This window comes from Seriola aureovittata, chromosome 5, assembly GCF_021018895.1.
Source record: "Seriola aureovittata isolate HTS-2021-v1 ecotype China chromosome 5, ASM2101889v1, whole genome shotgun sequence".
NCBI classification, from domain to species: Eukaryota; Metazoa; Chordata; class Actinopteri; order Carangiformes; family Carangidae; genus Seriola; species Seriola aureovittata.
Genome location: NC_079368.1, coordinates 19067307 through 19092795, shown reverse-complemented (window position 1 = coordinate 19092795; position 25489 = coordinate 19067307). Strand labels below are relative to the sequence as shown.

At 39.0% G+C, this 25489-nt stretch overlaps 1 protein-coding gene across 1 annotated transcript in view; it reads left to right on the top strand.

The window, feature by feature from the left end:
- dmrt1 (doublesex and mab-3 related transcription factor 1) overlaps positions 1-25051 on the top strand; it is a 30611-nt gene extending 5560 nt beyond the window's left edge. Inside the window, exons 4-5 of the mRNA XM_056377194.1 lie at positions 5290-5494; positions 21516-25051. Of these exons, the coding sequence (XP_056233169.1) occupies positions 5290-5494; positions 21516-21667 (357 nt within the window). The 3' untranslated portion in view covers positions 21668-25051. The remainder of the gene's footprint in view (positions 1-5289; positions 5495-21515) is intronic.
- Positions 25052-25489: the final 438 nt, after the last annotated feature.

Here is a 25489-nt window from a genome sequence, read left to right as displayed (position 1 = left end):
CTCTGTTAGTCGTGTATCAGTGGTTTTTAGTTGTTAGTGTCAGTGGTATTTTGAATGAGGTTCTGTTGCTTCTTGAACAGAACCTGGAAGTTTTGGTTTAATTTTGACTGTATATCAAACTGCTGTAGTGTATTCAGATTGGTTGACAGGTGTCACACAGTTGAGCCAAATACTTCTGGTTCACGTTGCATACCAGTTAACTCTCACCAATGAAACCAGTGGTGCCTAAGTGCAGATACCCTGAATGTGACTGTAACATTACTGGTTTGACTCCACCTTTGTTGCATGTCAAACCTCTCACTTTCTCCATGTTTCCTGACTGTCTCTGTCAAAGTGAAAGTGCATAAAAACATGATCTGAACACATTTAGGGTTGCGAGTAACAATTATTATCGGGTTAAACTATTATTTTTGTTAATTCATTTAGTATGAAAAAGTAAAAAATTGAACCCACAATCCAAAGTGATCTTAAAATGTAAAAGAAAATCAGCAAAATAAATCAGCACATTTGAGAAACTGAAGTATATTATATATTAAAATAAATATTAATGTTTTGTTAATTGACAAATATATTAATTGGTTTCTCGTTTCAGCTTATTCCCTGATTTTGCCCTTGATCTTTGCCCTGAAACCCTGAATAGAATCAAATTCTTTCTCTCTATATACATATATATACGCATACTATATACATACATACAAATATACAAACATATATATATATATATGTATATATGTATATAAAAAGGGAGAAAGCATCACTTTGATATGACAGTGATGTAACACAGAGCAGGTGCTCCTGGTACCTGTGTGAAGTTAATTTTCTTTGTATCTGGTTGTGATTTATACAAAGTTTTATTTCTTTGTTTTCCTCAGAGATGGATGAGAGCGTCTGCTTTAATGTCGACACTTACAGTATAACGTAGGACACACGGGGGAGATAGTTCTGAACATCCTACCAACACACACACACACACACACACACACACACACACACACGGTCCTTCATTCACTCATCTGTATATTCACACTGATTTATGCTCAAATGTATCTCTATTGTGTCAAATGAGATGAGGTTGTGCGTGAAACAAATTAGATCTATAACTCTTCGGTGTTCTCTGAGGAGGTGGTTTGTTTTTTTTATGAAGAACGTTTGTCCATCTCCCCCCTCCACACACCCCCACCCCACCCCCCTGATTCCCCCAATAGCAACATCTAGTTTTGGGGTCACTGCCTCCGCTAACCTGCCAGCGCACAGCAGAGCCTGAATTGCAAAGGTTAATGGTATTGTCTGTCGGCTGAGGAAAAAAAAAACCGCCATGCCTGAGCGCTTGAGGGAGAAAGTGAGCACATTAATGCTAATCAGTTAGCACTCTTTAGCATAATTTAGCCATCCTCCTTTGTGATTTATGATATTCTCAGTGAAGTTGTCAGGTTGAGAGGGCTACGTGCTACGGTTATTCAAATTCAGGGACCACTTTTTATTTATCTGCATGAAGCAAGCTGATTATTTGAAGATGAGTCTCAAATACACAGATGCACAATTTAGTAACTAGATATTCATTGTCATAGTGACTAAAAGTGATGGAATCATTTTTTTAGAAATCAAAGCAGTAGTTAATCATGGTTTGTTATCACCGAGCTTTTCTCTTTTGTCTCCTCTTTCTCCTTTACCTGTCCTAAACCTCCACGGTTTAATGTGCTATACTCCAGTTTTAACATCCCCAACTGAAGTGATTATCCTTGAGTTACTCAATTTTGATTTTGTCTCTATATTTACTCCAAAGTGCTTATCACTGTGCTTTTTTCTGCACTACCCAGAAAGCACTTGTCAGTCAGACAGTGTTGGGCTGTGACGTCTCTCGTCATGGACTTTCATTCATTCAGTTAGTTTCTGAAGGTGTTGCTCTATTCTCCATCGTAACATCACCACATCTGGTGAAAGGGTATTTTAAATCTTTTTAAAAATGTTATTATTTAAATGTATATCAAGAAGAGCCCCATGCTGGTTTCATGCCAGTGGTGTGCAGATATTTCTTACAAGTTGAGTTGTTACAGTCTTCGATTGTGTCATAATGTACATTTATTTATCTAAAAATTGTTGTTATCAGTTCTATCTTTGTATTTTACTGCTAAGTTACATCTTAGACACACACACTCCTTCTGGCAAAACCTAATTTATTACTATAGCAGTTTCCTTCCTACTTGACGTTTTGCAGTAAGTGCATTGGATTTAATTAAATAGTTTATTTTCCTCAGTCAGCATCATTGAAATCAGCTGCAAAAAGGTGCTGTAAAATACTAATTTCCTTTAATTCATCAAGCTAATCTAATATAGTGATCTGTAGGTCTTCTCACTGCTAAATCAGAGCCCACAAGGAAACACAGTGGTGTTTATCAGTGTAAGGTCATCTACCTCCTCCTCTCCTGTGCACTCAGTGGTGCTTGGCTGTCATGCAGGTGCATGGTGATAATATAAGGGTGGTGTAGAGCTTCCAGACAGGAGATGGTGCCAGATAAGGAGACAGGCCCTCTCAGGGAGGTAACGAAGACCCCCCCAGGAGTCAGCCAAGTTAGCCAGGGAGCTGATGCGTAAATGTGTGGCAAAGAAAAAATATTACCTGCCTGTGTTTTCAGATTTTAAATTTTTCAATTACTGCAAAAAAAGCTCCTGTAGTGTTATTCCTCCTTTAAATTATGTCACTGCTGTCAGTAATGACTTTCTGTCCACAACCTGCTATGTCCATCACCTCTGGACATGTAATTTTTTTTATTTTTAGGTCATTTATGCTTCTGACAGCCAATGTGTTTCTTGTGTAGAATAGAAAGCCTCTTGGGATTTATCTCAAAGCTGCTGATGTGCTGTCAGATATGATGTTTCTGCCTTGATGAAATGAGTCTAGAAAGAGGGTAGGGACTGCAGGGAGGAGCATAAATTACACTACACACACTTAAACGCTAACTCTGTTGATACTGAGTGTTCACAAAAGTTATGGTTCAGCTTGGTTGTGGGGTCACTGTTCAGTATGATTTTGGTACAGTGGGAGAAACATGAGATTGAATTTCCTTTTCATTTATTTTGAAAACCACTAGACAGCGGCTCGTAGGCCGTTCATGTGGTCAAAAAGTAATGTGAAAGAAAACAAGAAGCAATATGTCAACCAACATTATTGTGAAGCTCGAGCACTGAAAGGATGTTATGTTTAAATCCTACAGTCTCTGAGTCTCACTCACAGTCTAACCTTGAAAACTAAACATTACTATAGGGTTAGGTGTTACAGCTGACACACACACATTCTAGATCCTGATAATACGTTTTGCAGACTTGAGTATCAGGCAAGGGGATTGGTAAATCCATCTCCTGCCTGGAAGTGAGTCTGTCCAGGAGGACAAGAAAACTGGTACTAGAACAAAAGAAACATTTGGGATATTATTTGACATAAAAATTCAAAATTACACACTGAATGAAACATCCTGTACTGAATGCAAAAGGCCTGCTCAACTAATCTCAGCAGCAGATGTCAGTCTTATGTAAGTCTTTGTCTTTTATGTAAATTGTTTGATTGTAGGTTGGTGCATGTGATTATTGTATTTACTGTATTTATTTATTGCTAGCTGTGATAATTGCCCCTCGGCGATGATAAAGATTTCCTTAGACCTCGAACCTTGAATCTAATTTTCACAGACCACAACTAGTTTACACTGAAAGTACGTCTGTCATCATGTGACTGGTTAGATAACTCAGACTGAATGAAGTCACCCCACCAGTATACATGGAGAAAGGTTTATAATTCCATAACTATTTATATGGCATCTCATTGACAGTTTAGGTAAGTTAGTCTTTGTTGATCTGTTAGCATGATGTTGTTTGTTTTTCTTTTTGTGAGCAACTTTTACTAAGACACTTTTGTTTGGCGCTGTATGTGTCCTGCAAAAGCGTAAGCTTAGTGCACTTTCAAGACTCCAGTCCAATCTCTATTGTATTTTTCACAGCCTAATACAAGAGCTGAGTGTAGCTTAAATAACAGTTTATAAAGCTGTCGGAGAATTGATGGTGTGGACAATACGGGTGACATATTACAGGCTGACAGAAATCAAATTCCATAAAAGTGAAATTGAAAACCCTCCGTGAGGCGGCACTGCTGCTGAGTAGACAGCTCATTTTAAAGTTTTCAGTGGACTGTAGAAAGGCAGCGCTGTGTTGCAGCCTGTTTTTAGAACAAGTCAGGGACCTGTGAAATCAAACACCACTAATTTTCTGTCACATATTATTTTATGTCTGTATTTCTTCTTGTCAGTTTAGGTGGTTAAGGTGTAGCGTGTGAATATCTGACGACTGAATCGTTTGTGAGAGGGGTCACAGAGCGATGCTGTTTTTATTGTGTTTGAAAATATCAAACGTAGAAAGTAGAAGTCATTTGATATTTTTATATTCGTCGAAAATAAGAATGTTTGTAAAATTACATCATGATTTGGAAATGGAAAAAAAAAGGCTTCAAGGACATAGTAGCAGATGAAGTCAGGAGTTTTAACTTGTATTATCTTGCTGATGATTGAGTGTGTTCCCGCAGAGATTAAAATGTAGCTTCTTTTGCAAGCAACGAATGACCGACGTAGGAGAAGGCTCATAGGCAAGATCTTTTAGTCTTTTTTGCTCCTGCATTCGTCACTTATTTTGATCAGCTGTCCACTTTGAAGCAGAGACAGTGTAAACACCGTAGACAGTGAAGAAGGATATTGTACAAACAGCCGGTTTTTAATTGGAAAAATTGATGCCAGCGTCTTTTCTCATACTTTCCTCTGCTGTGATTGTTTTTGTGGCTTCTTGTGATCACAAGCGTTACATCACCATCACATGATTAAACACAGCAGAACTTTCCCACAGTATTTGAAGCAAACTGGGGGATTTTGGCACGACAGACCGAATGAAAGACAGAAAACTGATTGGCAATTATTTTTATAACTGATTGATTAAAGTAATTTTTCATGCAAAAATGCCAAACAGTCTCTACATCCAGTTTCTGAAATTGGATTTGCTGCTTCATATGTGATATTAAATGTAATATTTTCAGCTATTGGTCAGACAAAACAAGAAATAGAAAAATAATCATCAGACTAAGTGATAATGAACATAATCATTAGTGTACTTTCATTATTAAAACACCCAAATAGATTAATCAAAACCGAATAGGAATGGAGTCTTTGGTGGATTTAAGAAGGTCTTGAAATACAGAATATTGTCTTAATATTACTTTGTTTGTGAAATGGCCTGTTTGTCTTTTGTTATATGAAGCAGGTGCCCCATGGTGATGGCCGACTGTCCGGCCACAACATGTCCTCTCCGTACCGCATGCATTCCTACTACCCAGCAGCCACCTACCTGACTCAGGGCCTGGGCTCCTCCACCTGTGTGCCGCCCCTCTTCAGCCTGGAGGACAACAGTTACAACAACAACAACAACAACAACAACAACAATTGCTCTGAAACCATGGCAGCCTGTGAGTGACACGGACACAGACACAGACACACACACACACACACACACACACACACACACACACACACACACACACACACACACACACACACACACACACACACACACACACACACACACACACACACACACACACCTCTCAGGCCCCATAAAGTTTTACCCAGAGTTTATCAACAGTGTGGTTAAGTACATTCAAGGGAGGATTGCACTCAAGTCAAGAGTGCCATAAAATCTAGAAGATGAAATTAGTCGGAAGTGAAGCTTTTTTACCTTTTACTAGACTTTTACTTTGTACTTCACCTAAAATACACAACTGTGTTTATCGGCCTGAGTTAAATTCATGATTCCAAATGATGCTCACCCACTCAGCCTTAACTGTTTGTCATTTACATTCAGTGCAAATTATAAAACAAACATCTATCGGTTATAATTAAAGTAATCAATTTTGAAACAACCACAAAACTGCCAAAGACGTGACAGTGGAGCTGTGTTTCTTTTTGCTGCATTTAAGGATGAATTAGATCTGATCTCTGACCATGCAGCAGTAGATTTCTGGCAATCCACGCCACCGATCTCAGATAGTGATCTCAGCTGAGCGTGGCTGCTGACTGTGGTTGCCTGGATTTTTGCCTTCCTCAGAATCTGTGAATGTGGGTAAATCAGATTGTGTGTATTGCGTAATGTTTTCAGGAAAGTATTTGTGGAACTTTGCAAAGAACGCATGTAAGTGCACGATGAGAGAGAGATAAGAGGGAAGATCCAGTAGGAGGATACTGGGCAAACTGGCATGCCTGTTCAAACTGAACTGAACTTGCAGTTTAAACCTTCTTTTCCACGTTTTAGTGCACATCAGGAAGGATAAATAAGTTTTAAATTGCAGTTATGTGAGACAGTGTTTTGTAAGCACAAATCACCAACGATGGCTTACTGTTTCACAAATGATTGTGACTTACAAACTGCAGATAAAATTGCTAATTCAACAGGAATCTTGCACATGTATGTGTTGCAAGTACTGTAAGGCATTTTGTGTGTGTGTGTGTGTGTGTGTGTGTGTGTGGGGGGGGGGGGGGATCAAATCGTACAAATCACAGTTTGCATGTTGCAAATACAACTGAAACAGGCCCCAGATCAGCAGCAGGTCAAACAGTGTGAGGGAGATTAAGTTTAAAAAGTCTGTAGGCGTCGCTCTTTTCCATGTCTGTGCAGCCTCGGTGGAAATCACTGCTCACACAAACTGTCCTGTTCTTTCTGCAACAATTTCAAGCCCCAGTTCAGTCTGGAGCCATTATTTTCTAGTTTCTTGTGTTTATTTATGTAAGATGAAATTTTAAGATTCCAGTTTATAATGACTATTGGCACTTTCTGTTTCAAGAATACTAGACCTGATTATTGTAGTCCTCTAGCTGGCTAATTTACAGAATATCTATGTATCTGTAGGCGTGTTCATATACCTGAAATGCTGTAGATACCAGCACCATGTGATGCAGCAGTTTCTTCACCTTTACTCAAGGTGTGCTGCCCTCCGATGCACCTGTCACACATTCAGGTGTGCAGAGATACCTCTCAGCTATTTGAGTTGGTAACTATAAAATCAAGCTTTATATTTCATTTATGAACCAGCTCTTTACCTGGTTGTGGTTGTGATTGACACAAGGCAGATCCTGTTAGTTATTACAAGTCTCCTTTTGTTCTCAGTGCTGTTTGGTTTTGTGCAGATAATTTGCAGTTATCTTATGCTGCACGAAAATATAATCAACTTAGCAAAAAACAAGATTATAAAGTATTTAATACTAGATTTGGTCCGTTATCTTCCTGCACCAGCCAGCTCAGTTTTTGTTTTACACCTGCGACTAGAACAAAGACATCATTTTCTTTCAGGAATTAAAAGATGAAGTGTTTGGTTTTCCATAACAAAATCTTATTGTATATTATAACTCATTTAGAGAGGACATAGGGGAAGAGTGTCCTTTGTACAACATCAACATCCTTCTTTTAGTGAAATAGACTGCCGACACCACCAGCATCGCAAACCTAAAGACCCCCACATCTCCCCTTGTACCTGTATTTGTTTATGACTTTCACCTGTCCCTTTCCTGTGAGGGTCCCATGTCAGCCTCCTCCCGTGAACTGCCATGCTCCATTACAGGAACACAACGCTCTCAGCGGGTGGTCTGGCATTTGGTGGTGACACAAACTCCTGCAGCAGAGAAACAAACCCCCCTAAATCAGAGGTTCTCAACTTTTCTCTTCACTCAGTGAAGAAATATCCATGTGCAACATCTCGTCACAGGTGGCATATTTTTTTAGATTCAATCAAAGGGTGACAAGTATAAATTTCAATGAAAAAATAATAAATGATAAACAGGTATCAGAAAGCCTTAAGTCAGGCCACAGTCATTTTGCCTTAAGATACTGCAGAAGCGGTGTCCAGGACTTTTCCCATATAGACTGACTGTTGAAGTTATTATAGCAAAGTTTTTTCCTAATGCATGACGGAGATACATTCTGGTGACCGTCTTTGAAAACGAGGTGGAATTGTTGTCTTTGGGAATCTGTTTTTAGCTGCTGTTGTTTCCATTATCAAAGCTGATGATAGGTTGATCTGGAGCCTCTGCGGGGAAGTAAAATAAGGCTGAACAACATGCAAAAAAAATCATATTGTGATTATTTTGGCAGATATTGCCTTATGAGTCACAGATTCAGTAGGAGTGGTCATTTTTGCATTTCCTTTTCGCTGGAAAAAAGATTTTTGTTGGGGCTTGTTCAAAACAAACATGTTCCTTTATAACTGGACAATATGATCTGTAGGCAGGGGCATCTCTGTAGCACCACAGTGCTTCATTTATGGCCCGTTGTGACCCATTTTTACTCCGCTATATTACAATTTTGATCATTTTTCGATTAATTGTTCAGCCCTGCTGTAAAACATTACATGTAAAACACAGAGACACTTGCATTTTAGGAGAGAAAAAGCAAACACTTCATATATGTCAATCATCCCACCTCTTTTGTCCAGAACCTCGGGGTTGTCTTTGCCGTACACTATAATAACGTGATGGAGGGATCAGAGGTGGGGTCAGCTACAGAATGGCGTTCCTATGACAAATGTGTTCAGTGTACAGAGCTGATGGAGCAGGTTTGGTGGAGTGTGATTTCTTGGCTGTGATTCAGCATTTTGTCAAAGAGCCAGTCTAAACATTTGGCACAACCACTGCCAAACCCAGTGTGTGGGTGAGTGTCATTTCTAAACAGCTAATAACCCTGTTACTAGAGAAGAGTAAGAACCTCTGCGTCTAAGATGTCACATGTGAAACAGTTGAGTCTAGCTCTCTGCCTGTAGGGGACAATTGTGTGTTTGTGTTTGGTTCTGAATGACTGTATTTCACACTGCTTTTAGCTGAGCTGCTCTTATTTCCAATTGGGGCTGAAATAATTAGTTTAGTGTTTAATTGAATAGTGAAGCAGCAGAAAACTAATCAGTCTTTTTGCTTTCATGCAAAATTACCAAACATTCTCTGGTTGTAGCTCCTCACATGTGAAATACCTTCACAACTAATGGTCATTTTCATTATCAATGAATCAACTGATTATCTCTTCGAGTAATAATGATAATAGTAATAATAATCTTTATTTATAGAGCACTTTTCTACACTACATTAAACAGTGCAGAAATAATAGCATCAATAAAATCAATAGATTTCAAAGAGAAGAAAAACAAACAATCAAACTTTTAAGTAATTTTAAGAGAAATAAAACAATTCAAGTGAAAGTAAAACCAGGAAAAGCTCTCAGATAAAAGTATGTCTTAAAGGAGGTTACAGACTCAGCCGTACTCAGAATTATCATTTAGTTTATAAGATGTGAGGAACTAATGAAAATATCGGTCAAAAGTTCCCATTGCACGCAGTGATGTCTTGAAATCATTTGTTATGTCTGACTAAACGTTTATTATCACCGAACATGAGAAAACCTGCAAATATTCAAGTTTGAGAAGCTGGAATTATTGCTTAAAATATTACTGAAACAATTGATTATCAGTTCTTCACAGATTCATTGATAATAGAAAAGTTGCAGGCCCATGCCCAACATCACCAAAACAGCTTATGTAAGGACGGTAAGGTAATACACAGGTTTTGTCCTAGTTGTGGATTAACTTTGCCATTTGCTTCAGTGCATCAAAATCCAGCCACGTCTCCTTTTAAGCCTTAAATTGTTTCGCTTTGACCGAACATGTTGTGTTCCCTCGGCTCAGTCCAGGAGGAGGGGATATCTGTGAGCTCTGAGCCTACCTGCCCTCCCCTCACCTGGCTGCCAAACACCGCCCTGTCAGATTTATCTCCCTCCTAGGATAGGGCTAATCAGTTGGCCAAATACAGAGATCCAAATAACCTTCAGGAGTGCCACGCTGTCCTTTCCCCTCCCTCCTCTCCTCCTCCCCCTCTCCGCCCTCCCCCTCTGCAGAGCCCCGCTGTCTCCGCAAAATTGCCTTCTGGAGTTAGTGAGCGGGAACAGTTAAGATTTACAAACAATGATGAAGCTTGTCATGCGTCTTTCTCCATCCGTCACGGCGGGCCGGGCGGAGCTGTGGGTAGAGCCGTCCTGGTGTTCTTCATAAAAGCCAGCTCTCTGTGAAATACGCCCCCGGCCGGCCTGTTTACTGCCCCGCGCTCGTCAGCAGCCCCGCCGCCGTAAATCGCCGAGCGGGAGGTGACAGCGCAGTCCATCAAACTCCCACCCCACCTCGCTGCCCTCCCAACATCTCACCTCACACTGTCCCCCCCGCCCCCCTCCCCCCCTCCGTATACACACACACAGACACATACACTCACACTGTTTCTCCACCCGCCCTGCTTCCTCACCAGGATCTAAGCGGGGAGGCTCAGATGAGCTGCCCCAAAAGAGTTATGGCTGTTTCAGTCTTACAGGAGACAGCTTAAAGCCGAGTCCCTTCGTGTTTATGTTCCTTCTTTTTTGTCCTTGTCGAGACTTTTTCAAAATTTAAAACTGCTCAAAGTTTGCAAGCTGTCGGCACAGCAACTTTCCTTTCATATACTTCTTGCTTTTCTTTTTTTTTTTTTTTTTTTGAAAAGGAAGATTTATACTAAAGTCAGACCTTAATTGAGAGCCGCTGCGGCCGGCTATACATTTGTCTGTTTTTGTTATATTGGTGTCAGCACAGAGCGTACAGTAATTTAAATGCAAATCAGATTGTTGAGGTATTGCAGATGTTAATCCTGCTAATCGATAGACCTGTGTGAGCCCATTAAGTTAGAAATCCATTACTATCTTTCTAGATGATATTCTATTGATTTTTCTCGCTTCAATCCATACTGTACTGTACACCAAAGTGAGTTACTGCGTATAAAGTCTGTCGTTTCAGGTTCTCAACTTCCACTGAAAAACAAAAAACGATAGAGAGATTGGCGTCAGTAAGTTTCTTTGTTTCGTGTGTAAAAATGGGCTTTACCTGCTTTTAGATCAGATTACTTCAAACTTTACTCCCACACACTCTCTCTCACACACACACACACACACACACACACACACACACACACACACACACACACACACACACACATAAACACATTGTATGTACCTGAACACACACACAGGGGCACACACTCATTCTGGAGATGTCAACAAAAAAAAAGCCTCTCGCTCTTTTGGATTTATTAAACCTGAAACTAATCGGTACTTCTAACCCAAGAGGTGACCTTTTCAGAGGAAGTGCTGTTTCATGTCATGTAGCAGCCAGAGTTCATTTCCTTGGTCACTGACATGCTGAGAACATCACTCACCTCAGTACATGTGCTGCTTGTTGTTTCACCACCCTAAAGCAAAGGCTGGAGGACGACTGTTGGTTTATTTTGTGGTGCAGTGTTTGTGTTTTAATAATTGATACTGTGTCTAAATGATCTTTACTACACATTAAAACCTCAAATGTCACATTCAATATTATTTTCGGAGTTTAAACTGGGTTAAAATTGGTTGAAGATTTAATTTGATATTTGTTTAAACATGTTATTGTGATCTGCTTCAGATTTAAACTTAAATGCTGTTGAAACAATGATCATATCTAACCAAAAATACAAATTCAATCAAGTTTTAACCTAAATCTGTTCATTGGCGTTCTTGATTTTCTCACTGTGCATCCTTGACAAAAGTTCCTGCTGGAAATTGCTTACAAAAAGCAGAAGTCTGTTAGTTCAGTTAACCAATGTTGTCTCTTATTAACAGGAAACATGGGACTAAACAGAAGCAACCCCCTTTGCACAGTTTAAGTTGTTAGTACTTTAGATCACCCTTTCTCTAATTAATCTCAGTAAATACCACCAGTTAAAAAAAGACGAGAAGCAGCTTTAAAGGAATGACGTTGAAACCTGATGTTGATTCAATCTGTAAGTAAGAGCCAGCCGTGGAGAGAGTGGCCCCGCTGAGGCCTGTCAGGCCCTGGAGGGGCCTCGGTGAAGGTGCGGCTCATTGAGTGTTTCTCCTGGCTCTTGGTTACAGTGGAGAAGTCCTGTGTGGCCTGTCAGACTGTCTTCCCCACCCCGCGGTGCTGCTAAGTGCTCCGATAGCCTCTGGGGCTGTGGATGGGCTAAATACCAGTGTAATTGTCTGCTCAGGGCACAAGCACCTTTGTAATGTGTTGTACAACACCACCATTAACACAGGCCTGGGGCTGTGGAGACATTAAATGGCCAGGGCTGTGTAGTTTATGTCCTCTTCCTCTCACTCTCTATTTCTCTCTCACACACACACAAACACACACTCTCACACCATTTGGCTCTTAGGGGCTTGAAATGAAACGATTCTGTTTTATCTTATATAATTGTTTTGTACAGCGATATGTAATCATCACAGGTGCTCTGAGTTATTTCAGTCTGATGTCTTGTGAAAATGTCCGTTTGTCTAGTGTCTGTAAATTCAGTATGAGCAGAGTAAAGTACCGAATACTAATAAACTCAAATATCTTACGACCTGCATGTTTTTGATTGCACCATCTTACATTGTCTCTCTAAACAATAATAATAATAATAGCAATAAACCCACGTTACAAAGTCTTCTTACTGTCCTGACACTATAATCCAGATAAGAGAAGAGATATGCTCAACTAGTTTGCCTTTAATTGTTATTGTGACATCACAGCAACAAAAAGCAGCAGTGATTAGTTTGCAGACTTTTTTTCTCCCCTGAGTTTTGTCTCTCAGGCCAGTACATGTTGCCTTAACCACATAATTTCTTGACTTTTTTGGGGGATCTACAGTCAAAATTTGCAGACACTACTCAGGACTGAAATGTAGTGGGACCTGGTTTGGACTTGAAGGACAGTGGGGAAATTTGCAGTGTCACAGCAGCAAAGTTGAAAGTACAAGAAAGAAAAACTGCAAAATGACAATAACAAATATTTAGAAGATGAATAATAGAAAATAATATGATATATACAATATTATATTTACTAAAATTGACAAAATAGCATATGAGGTATATTGCAGATGGTAGGTATCACTTATTGCACATGGTGAGTCTGTCTCTATTAATTAAACTAAGTTAGCACATTAATAATATGCATTATTCACATTAAAACCTTCACTATTATGGGAAGTAAGATAACTAATTTAATCCAACTGCAATATGTTATGTGCTTATTTTTTTTATTAATATAATCAGTAAATCAGCATTAATGTAAAAAAAAATGAACAAAACAAGACAAACATCCTTAATGAGGATCTGTCCAAACTCATATTACAGTTTTATTCTAACATTTCAAAATGTGTTTACTGCATATGTCTAAATGTAATCTGCATATAAATGACCTCTTTATACACTGGATATATCATACTCGCGTCTTTGCTCGTACATAAAGTGGCTGTTGTTCTCTTGGTATCTCTGTATAAAACAAACTTGGTTAGTTACGGTGCTTTCCTACCTAATCGTGCTCCTGTCGTCACTTTCCTTGCCTTGTTTTGAGCAGCGGTGGCAGCCCGGCGCCGATTGACAAATGACGTTGCCTTGGCAGCTCTCTGAAACAGCTGAACGACTTGGATAAACACATTTGGCAGCTTTAGCACCAGCGAGAGGCGTCCTCCTTTCCATAGCAATATATTTCACTCTTCCTGTGTCCTTTACTTTGGCATTTTTCTTACCCTGTCGACTCACAATGAATCTCTTGTTTAAAACGTAATGATAGAGAAGTCCCGCAAATATTGATCGGCCGCCTCAGCTCATTATTGCATATCCATAACTTTTCGACGGGCCGCGTCAAAAAGCCGAACGATAGACTGACAGGCCATTTTATGAGTTGATGGGGCACAGTAGCCGAAATGGAGATTTAGCATAGGGACGAGGGCTGTGTCACGCCTCTCCGGCAGTCATCTTCACTGGGGACAGATTGGTTAACAATGCAGGAGCAAAGGTTCCTCTCTGCTTAATTAGCCTTTGACCCCGACACTGATGCCTTCTGTCAGCCTACGATGGCCCTGCGTTCTCTTCAGCTCCATAGCAAACCAATAATGAGCATTAAGCGTTTTCTAACCCCTCCCCCCTGTAATTGCTGCATAAGAGACTGCATCCCTTTGAACAACTGTCTCAACAGCTCTTCACCAGGGAGATGAGAATGAGAAATATGTGGAAGATTTAACTGCACACACAATAAAACGAATAGTCTTTATTCATGATGATGCAAAAGCTATTATTTGACTCTTTATTTAGTTCTCTGATTAAGGTGTTTGATGTGGCTTGAAATTACCAGTAGCTCAGGCTTATTGTAAGAGCAGTGGTCATAGTTCAGTGTACGCACTTGTGGCATTTTCTTTACCAGTGGCAGCAGAAATATTTCAGACGCCATAACTCTTACGTGAAAAATTTGGTTGGTTTTAGTAGCATTAAGATATCAGTTGTGATTATCATTTCTTTGACGTTCTCTAAAGTCACTGGCTGGTTGAAGTTGTTGATTTTTAGTGACATGTCTTGACAACTATCAAGTGGACTGCTATGGAATTTGGTACAGACATTCATAGTGCCCAGAGGATCAACCCTAATCCTCAGACTTTATCTCTAAAGCCACCGTGAGGTTGAGATTTGTGGTTTTCAGTGAAATGCCCCAACAACTATTGGATGGATTGCCATAAAAATTGGTGCCAACATTCATGTCCCCCTCAGAAAGAATTGAAATAACTTTGGTGATCCCTAAACTTTTCGTCCACTGCCAAAATCAGGTCAAACTTAGTTTTATCGCCATATTCTTTCAGAACTGACACCCACATTGGCCTCTGCTGTACTTTGTGTTATGTTAGCATGCTTAATTAAGATGGTGAACACGGTAAACATTATCCCTGCTAAACATCGGCATTTTAGCATTGCCATTATTAGCATGTTAGCATGCTGATGATAGCATTTCGCTCAAAACTGCACCACTGTGCGAAAGCACAGCCTCACAGAGCTGCTAGCATGGCTGTAGACTCTTAGTCTTGTTGAAGACTTAAACAAAACCACAATCTTTGGATAATCTGAAACCCTAACCACAGATAAGACTCAGAATCTGGGGTTTGCTGTTTGTTTTACACCCAACATTGACAGACAGGGCAATGAAGTTTCCTCCAAGATGCATCAGGCAAAACCATGTAGTATATGATTGTAACCTTTAGGAGATTTCTTGGAGGGTTGCAACTTTAGTTCAGGCTCAGTCAATGCACATATAATAATGGAAAGTGTTAAAACAGTGGTTATGGTATCTCCCTGGCATCATTGCGACTTCATATTGATTTATATATTGGTCACATCATAGAAGACTTTCTGAATTAAGAGTCATCCAGAAGAAGTCAGATAAGATCAGTGATTTGAAACTGAGGGTGAAGGTCTGCGGTGTGAACATCAGCTGAGTGGCATGAGCCTCCACTGTTCAGTGCTCAGTATTTAAAGCCTGCCTTCCTGCCTGTCTGCTCTTTGACTGCGTTTTCTGGACCATTAAGTCCTGCTGCTGGGCTGATGATGAGGAGCCAGACGCCCATATCATTTCCAGAGAGGGGAGCGTCCATCTCTACAAGGGTCGTCCTCAGTTGGACACACATGGGACCCTTTCAAACTGGCCAGGGACGATTTTTTTTTTTTTTTTTTTGGACACAGCTCGTATCATTTTAATGGGAGCCATTTAATCCCAGGCCAACCTTGTCATGTCACAGGCAACTCTTCATTCTTAAGATTGAATTTTTGTTCCCTTGATATTCGCCCCCACTAAGTGCTCCTGTCCCTGGCCACCACTGACACATTCAGAAAGTTGTTTAGATAACTTGAAGCCTGCGCATTGACCACTGTTCAGCTTCCTGTTGGCTGTATAGAAAACTTTTCATAAAATATCGCAACTTCTACTTGGTGGATTGGCAGAAAATTTAGTTGAGACATGAATGTTTCCCAGAGGATAAATCCTACTGACTTTTTGACTTGTTAGTTAAGTTACTCATGACAACTTAAAAACCAATGACATGATAAAATTTTGTGCTATAATAGGTGATAATAGCTACTCTGTTAATGGGAAATTATTATTCCTGCAAATTGTCATAATTTATATCCATGTCTTTATTGGCACTTATGAGAAACTCACTAACATCACTACAGTTAAACACAGAATTGTGTGAGTGTGCCCCTGTGTGTGTGTGTGTGTGTGTGTTTACTTAAGCGTTATCTACCCCTATGACCCTTGTGTACGGTGGATGAGTGTAGAGTATGAAACCCACAGAGAGAGCTTATCCCCGGTGGATCAGACTGAATTACCATCTCCTCTCACATCTGGGCTTTTGTTCCCCTCTTTGGCAGCAGCAGAAATGATTGCACCTTCATTCACTCCCTCCCTCTCTCTCTCTGAACAGGACAAGTGGGAGGTTAAAAAAGCTTCCTTTTGTTATTCCACACAAAGACTGTTTAATAGTTTGGAAATCTTATATAGAGTGCTGAGTGACTGGGAAAAGGGCAAAAGTTCATTCAGGAGAGCAAACTCTTTCAGCATCTACAGCAGGTAAAGTCTACCTCGTTACAACATATTTGTTTATACACAGCCCTGACCTCAAATAATTTTCGTTAGTACAGCGCCCACTTAAACATTTAGTATCAGCAACACTGTGGTGTCACAGCTGAAAAACTCATACCTGAAATAAAATGTGGAAAACATAATAAAGTTTTGAGAAGTGTCAGATGGAAGTTGAACAAAGTTTTGTTGCAGCGAAAATTTTTTTAACTTTTGAACCAGTAACTCAAGAACTTCATACAGTGTGAGACTTGTCTGCTGAAGCTTAAGTTCCCCAAATAAGTGTTGCTTAGCTATGGTTTTAAGTGTCATTGGAACAACTGCTATTGAAGTGGAGGATTCATGCACAGTGTCAGCACGAATCTTGTTAAACAATCAGTCTAGTGCCAGTTATAGGTCTTTGTCACGCATTAAACAAGTAAAACCAGCTAAAGCAACTAAATAACTAAAACCAGTGTTAAGTCGCCTGCATACAGTTGTGGAGCGTAACAGTGTAAACGATAGAAGTGGGGAAATCAGTGATATCAAATCAAGACAGTACAATAAGTTGTACAAAAGTGGATGATTCAGAAGGGAAGCGTATCTATAATGGAGTCAGCTCATGACATTTAGGGTTGAAGTGATTGGACTAATTGGTCTAATAATTAATCAGTTTATCAAACAAACAAAAATTAAGCAATCTATTATTGATTGTTCGTGTAAAACTGCTAAACATCACGTGGTTCCAGCTTTTCAGATGTGAGGATTTTCTTAATTTCATATTTTATATTATTTTTGGATTGTTGATTGGATTGTTGATTGGACTTACAGTAGTTTTCAATTATCTGCTAATTAATTCAATTAATCGAATGTGATGTATAAAATGTCAAAAAATTGTCTAGTGTACAATACTTCACAATAGAAAAGCAGCGAATCATCTCATTTGAGAGTCTGGACTGAGAGAATATTTGCCATCATTTCACTATTTCTGCTTCAAAAATTACTGAAATTTTTAATCAATTTCAAAAGTAGTTGCAATTCGATTTCTGTTGATCGACGAAGCTTACTGATTCAGTCTTCAGGAACCCTTTTTTAAATAGTTTTCTTACTTTTTTAGGTCAAATGATGAATCGATAAATAGAAAATGTTACGGACAATGAAAATAATTTGTCAGTTGTTTAATTAGTTGCAGCCTCAGTGTGATTAGCAGGTTGTTGATGGCTAATAGGGAACAAGGCTTTCTGCTGTTTCAGACATTAATCTGGATTAAGCAGGAGAGCAGAGGACAGTCGGATGCAGCAGACAACATGTGTACCACAGTGTGTCGTGATTTAACATCCCCAGTGAAACTAACACGTCCAGTTGCTTTCAGCCTTTAATTACATCATAGATTTCCTGCTGATGAACAGGCAGAGAATTAACAGTGAACGGGCTAATTCACAGCTGCTCTCCCCCACTCACATGCTGTTATTGCTGTACAAGTAGATCACTGAGGGATGAAAAAAAAAAAACTGGGTGCACTTAGCTACACAAACATTAGTATTAACGATTGAACTGCCAGTTTGGAATTGGTGACAAACTGCAGACGGGCAAAAATTGGAGTCCGAAACCAATCAGGAAGTTAATGAGGAGAAAAATTACTCCACATTTCTCCTCCCACTGCTGCTGAGGACGAGAGAGAGAGAGGGAGAGAGAGAGAGAGGGGGAGAGAGAGAGAGAGAGAGAGAGAGAGAGAGAGAGAGGAGAGAGAGAGAGAGAGAGAGAGAGAGAGAGGGAGGCCTGGATGAGGACAATCAGGTCTGAGGAGTCTGGGAAACTCTGGACATCAGCTCTAGTTTATGGTGATGTTACTCTCTGATCAGGAGGTTATTCTGGGTCAAACTGTGTAAGTGACGGTTCATGATAATCAGACAAGGAACAAAAATGACAGATTGTTTTTAGATTATTATATTTTGTGAGATAACTCACCATATAAAATGATTTCATGAGTTATTTCCTACATGTCTTTCAGTGGTCACCTCCCCTTTTAAGAATAATCATGTCTCTCATGATTAAGTCTGCAGCTAATCATTGATTTTAGCATTGATTAATATGCAGATTATTTTCTTGATTAATAAATTAATAATTTGGTCTGTGAAATGTGAAAACAGTGAAGAATCACAATTTCTCAAAGCCCAAGGTGATCCAAAGATATGTCAAAATTACAATTTACATGAGTTCATTTTTTCCATTTTTGCTTAAAAAGTTACTTTAACTGTTGAATTGTTGATTAAATTTCTCCTGATTGACTTATTGATAAATCAACACTTGTTTTCTGCTCTACTAATGATCCCGCATTCCTTTCCAGGTTGAAGGCTGAATATTGAACTTCAGTTCAACTATTGAAAACTGTCAGTTGCCAAAAGTCTGTCAGTCATATCCTTGCTTACTTATTCTTTGATAGCTTCTGATTTAAAATCACAATTTCAGACTATTTTATTTAGGTAATGTTCTTGTATGGCAGCGTATATGTTACATTAGACAACATTTAACATTTCATAAGGTTTTGCTTCTTTTTTAGATTAAATAATGGTTTTATAGAAAAATGTGACAAATTTTAATTTTTCAAAGTAAAGTACCAAAATGTATTGTTTTGCTGTCAGTGCTGACATGCAGGTATTGTAGTGGCAATAGTATAGAATATTTTCAAATAATAACCAGTCCTAAACACAAATTAAAAAGCAATAAGATACCAAAACCCCTCTAATGTTTATTTTTATTATCATTTAACTGAGAAATAAGTGATAGATTTATCTACGGTATACCCTATAAAATCTCTCTGGAAAATACAAGATAAAAGATTAGCCAATTAATCGTCAATTATCAATCCAGAGCAAAACTGTGGCAATTATTTTAATAATTATCATTTTTCAAGCAAAAATGCTAAAGGATTATAAGTTTCAGCTTCTCAAAAATGAATATTCACTGTTTCTCTGTCCTGTGTGAACTGAGAAAATAAGCCTTCAGGTGACACCTGGTTTTAGGAAATGATTGGTCATTTTTACTATTTTCTCACATTATTTTTTGATCAATCAAAAAAATTAATAAAATAATCGTTAGTTGATGCCCTAGTGAAAAATATCCAGAGCTCCAATTGACTTTTTTTTTTTGACTAGTCAAATCCTCTCACTTGAGAATCTGGAGCCAGGGGCTTTTTCCCTTAATTAAAAGATAAGCCATTAATAATCAATTGACCAATTACCTCATCACAACACCAAAACAAAAAGAGAGTGAGTGTGAAACGTTAGCAGTGTGAATGAGTGTACAAATACAGTGGATTGTTGTTAACCAGCCTCAGTGTTATTACTGTGTGTGCTGTAGCTGTAGAACGAGTGTTAAAATGGGTGGGTGCTCTGATCTCTCATGTTAACGGTAAAAGGTCTAATACTTTTCTTTAGTGTTCTCGTTGTTCCCTCTTTGCTGACTGATTCAATTTGCTATAAATCCCGAGCTTTGCTAAGAATCATTTTACTCTACAGTCGTATTTATATCAGGTGAATACAGCACTAACACAGAGGACCGTTTGTTCTGATGATACGACTCTGCTGTTTTGTCTGTCTCACTATAGTATTTCTCTTCTCCGTTTTATTTACTCTCCTTACAGTGCAAAGACATTTTTATTTTATGTGTGCTGCTGTACTGTCTACCTACACCAGGCAATATGAATTTATCATATTAATGACTTTGAGGAGTATCCAGGAAAAAGATTTGTAGCTCCAGAGCTGTGAAAGATTTGAGGTTTATCTATTTTTCAAAGGCATAAATATACTTTACCATTATCCTTCGTCCAAACATTATCCAAGGAGAGGTATTTTAACCAAACACATTTTGTAAAGGCCCAGTTTGTGGAGATAAGGACGAGTTAAGGATTTTGATCTCACACAGAGGACTAGTCTCTTCCAGCAGCTAAATTCTACAAATACATAAATCCAGCACTCATCACTGCTAAAACCTGATCAGTTCAGTGAACAGGTTTTCCTTCTGATCCTGTAATTCACTTCCTGATAAACATTTGTTTGGTGAGTCCATGCAACTAGTGCTAGTGCCCACACTACTTGCCTGATACAACCTGTCCCATCAGTGTCAAAATTCAACACCAGTTGTTGCATTTAACTCGTCAGTGACTTCCTGTTTTTGTCTTCAAATTCAAGCGCTCACCACAAGACTGAAGGGCTGTATGAGCATTAGAACAGAAGCACAACCAGATAAAGAGTGGAGTCTTGATTCATGGAAAATTGTTGATGTCAGATAGCACACAGGAGGAGACTGGAGGCTTGTTTATTGTGATGTCCTTGTACATTTTTGCACAGGCTGTGTAGCGAATGCTAGGGAGGTCCTGATTGATTGGCTGCTGATCATTATCCACCAATTTTCATTAAAAATATGTGATCGGTAGATTGGAATTAATGCATCATCTGTGGTTAATACTCTGTGTGCTGTGTAGTGTAGTCCCTCCTCTCACCTTGTTCAATGCGCCGGCATGTGACAGACCACCAACACAAAACATGTCGGCCATGTGGAACTTTTACTAAGTGTGTTAGACTGATATAACGCACGGCATCTGCAATGCATGCCAAAAATGATCGGTTTTGACCATGGATCGGCCAATCTCACTCATTGATGACTGGTATCGGTGGCAGGAAAATGTAATCGTGGCATCCTTACCGAAAGCAAAACATACGCAAAGCAGCAGCAGCTTCAGTCCTCCGTCAGTCTCTACATAGACTGTGTTCAGGCACGATAACGAGTGTAGTCCACTCGTGTTAAAGAACAACCTGTGCTACCTCTGGATGGAAACCTTTCGATAGTGAGGGGCACGACGGGATGAATTGTACAAATGTGGATAAGCGCACATCAGACAGTTTCAGAGGCTTTCACGTTATTGTACTCGGTTGAAGCAGCTGTGTGAAGAATGAAAAAAACAGAACCTGAAAGAACCTGTTCAGCTCTGATCAGGACGATGTTTTCTGTCTCATCCCCGCAGCTTTCTCACCCAGCAGCATCACCGGCGCTCACGACTCCACCATGACCTGCGGGTCCATCATCTCCCTGGTTAACTCTGTCGTCAAGCCTGAGGCCAGCGACGAGACGGCCAACTTCTCCAACTCCATCGCCGACACATCCGCCACCAAATAAAGAAGCTAAGGATATGACAAAAGCATTATGAGATCAGTTGAGAAAAAAAAACAAGTTGTTCTTGAAAAACAGTTTCATAGTTCAGTGTTGCTTCAGGTTTCTCTGTTTCTGTCCAAAAAGCACATAAAAAACATATAATCCATAGTGTCATTGAGATTTTAGTTCATTTATAACAGCTGTTAAATCTTTTGCTGAAGCCAGTTCACCAGCAGAGAAAATGAAACAAAAAACAAAAAAAGATTTTCAAGTTCACAAATAACATGCAAATATCAGAGAAACGTTGTTTTGAAAGTTGAGTAAATGTACAGTAAATGAATCTCTTAATTGTCAGTAATCAAGGTTGGGCCAAATTACTGAAAGTTAACGGTGACTAGAAGATAAAATGACACAGTTTTGCAGAATAATGATATTAAAGTCCTTTCTTTCAGTAAATTGACTAGTGCAGTTTTCACACAGTATCAGTCATGAAGTGTTTACATTAACAGTGAGTTAGTAGAGATCTGTTCAGTTTAGTTTAGTTTAGTTTAGTTCAGTGCAGTTGGATATTAGTGGACTGTTTTTGACAATCAGATTTCAGGCTTTGAGATAGATTTTTAGACAAACTGGAGCTCTGTTACTGCACGTCTCAAGCACTTATTTAGAAAATGTCAGAAGTGAATTTTGGCCAAATGTCAGTATGTGCATTAATTTCTTGTAATTTTCCCCTGGTTGAAATGCACTACATACTGTTATTATTATGAGTTTGTGAGCTTTTGAAATAGACTAAAAAAGTTGACCCCACCTTTCTGGTGCTTCGTGTTTTAAAAGACGTCCAGACATCTCGGTTAAAATTGGACTACATTTTTGTCTGAGCTGCAACAATCAGTCGATTAATGGATTAGTTGATTGACAAAAAAATTAATTGACTATTTTGATATTCGATTAATAATTTTAGACATTTTTCAAGAAAAAAAAACTGACGATTTGTGTTTCTATGTCATATCACTGTAAAATAAATATCTTTGTTGGACAGATTAATCAAGACATTTGAAGATATTAACTTGAACTCTCCACTTTGTGTAGACAAAGCAATTAATCGATTCATCTGAAAAAGTAATCAACTGATTATTTGTCTTAAAACAACACTCAGCAGTTTGTATGGACACTGAAAGAGGTTTTTCTGGCTGTAATCCTCCGTCTTGTTCATACTGTCCTGTTCATAATGCACTTTTAATGGAAGTGATGGGGGACAAAATCTGAACTTAATCTGAAGCTTCAGTTTATCAAATGTGAGTTAATCAAATGAAGTGGACATCTTCCGAAGTTACACTCTTGTCTTTGTGTTTCTCTGTTGAGCTGCAGTCGAAGCACCGTAACAAAAACACAGAGCTTGGTGCTGTAAAGACGTAACTTTCAAAGATGTCCGTCGGACTGCTTTATCTTCAGATAAACTTTGAAATGTAATTTTGCACAAAATGGTGACTGTGAATTTTGGTCCCCATCACTGAAAACATGTGACGAATGGATCTGTTAATGTCCAGTACGAAGAGGAGGAGCGATTACAGCTGGAAAAAACCTGCTTCAGTCTTCATACGGGCACCTGACCTTTGTTTTAAGACACATTTGAAAATTGTGACCTAAAGTTACATATTTCTGTGTGTAGTTAGGACCCATTTCTTTTTGATATATTGTCATTAAGATGCCGTTGAAGACTGCAGACATTACATAAACTATATTATAACCCTCTCCAAATTACCTCAAACATACAAGCATCTGGAATAATCTGGAATAATCTAATAATGATGGCTGTTTATAAACCTGGAGGATTTATCTGTCCAGTTCCATTTAAAACATCCACTTTTAAACAAATTTAGCCCAGATTTGTACGTGGACATCTTCTTACCTGCACCATTGAAAACAGTCATTTATCCCTGAACAACAGATCATCAGATCGTTGTATTAAAGTCAGCTGAGTTTGAAGATGCTAAAACTTTTTTTCCCCTTTGTCTGTGAATTAAGGTTTAAAGCAGAAAACACACTGTCCGAGACACTGAGAATATCCTGAGTGCGACTGGAGCGTTAGCAGGGAGTAAAAAAACAACAAAAAAAATAACACAACAGGCAGGTTAGACATGAATCATTGTGTTCTGTGTCGGCGGGTGATGAGCATCGCCTGCTTATTTATGGCACTGATCCACCGGTGTCATTTATTCCACAGGATTTGCATGTCTATTGTACAATTAACCCCTTCAGTGCGGGAGGTCTTCTATGCGCACGGATTACTGTTTACGACTTTCACACACTCAGGTAGATGGAGATGCAGCAGAGGCTGAGGGGCTGAATTTGTGATGTGCAGAGCTCAAGCAATAAGCCGATTAATTGATAAATCGATCCAGAAAAGGAATCAGCAACTAATTCTGATAATCATTTAAGGCATTTTCAAGCTAAACATTTGTTGTTTTCAGCTTCTTAAATGTTAGAATTAGTAGTTTAATGGTAAATTTTATATTTTGGGGATTTGAACTGTTGATTGGTTTGAAGATGAGACACTTTTCATTGTTTTCTGATGCTTTACGGACCAAATAACTAATCCATTATTAATCAGAGAAATAACAGATTAATCCATAACAAAAATGACTGCTGCAGTTGCAGCCCTTGTAAACTCTACAGTTGTGCTTTTAACAGATAGAATATCGTGCGTTAACATTTGCATATAAACAGTAATAACTCCAACACAAACTCACTTCTGTTGTTTTTTTTACTTCATGAACTAATGAAAGAAATCCTGCGTTGCCCACTTTTCAATTGTGCTGTTTAAGTGTTAATTAAAAAACAACTCAGACGAGATTTTTTCTTTCCAACTTCCTGCTGTTGTGACGCTGACTAGCTCACCGCTGTACTGTATATTCTTTATGCGTTTTGTGTTTTATGGAGATTCGTTTTGAACTGCATGCTTTGAAAGTGTTTATTTGTGTTTGTGTTTGAATAAGACAGCAGCAAAAGTAATTTGGAGTCTCTGAGTTTATGTTGCTACAAGTTTTAGGGAAATAAAAACGCTCTAAGTGATGGAGTGTAAATGTGATGGCGTGCTGGGAACAACAATATAAAACCGACTCAGAAAATTACTTGTATTTTCTTTCTGCTGCGCTGTGGGAACATTCATTGGATTCTGCCCCATCTGTTGTAATCAATAACGTGACCATCTTGTTTTTTTATGAAACGCACTTACTCTTAATTTCATCCACCAGTGGTTTTAGAGAGAAGAATGTGGAGTTACCTATGAGGCTTTGACATTATAAATCACCTCTTGAGACCAGATTGTACAGCAGTATCGATTGATCCTGATATATCACAGAAATTTACTGTCACTTCTGTTTTCAATTAAAGATACAATCAGTCAGATAATGACTTAATTGGATTTTACAGAAGATTGAGTTTTATTGCCCTGTGCTTTATGAGTTTAGTTAAGGAAGGCCATTTTATCACGGTTGTCAGGGGCGACCGGCTGCCGCTGCCTTGTCCTTCTGTAGCTGCCGCTGCCCTGTGTACAGCGCAGGGGAGAAAGTGTCACAGGATTGGTTTTCCTTGAGCTGCCTCTGCCTCCATGAATCATGCCCTCCCATAATAGATAAAATCTGCTCGGATCCCACCGTGACACCTCCTGGTGGAGTGATGGCGGCTCGATACAGACAGACAGCGTGGAGGAGGACGCTGCCGGCTCAGAGGTGGAAACGGAAACTTGAAACTTAAATTCAGGTGCAAACTTTTAAGGCGTAGCTCAGTGTACATTGTACACAGGCACAAAATCAGAGTAATTAACTGAGAGTGAGGGTCTTTTTTAAG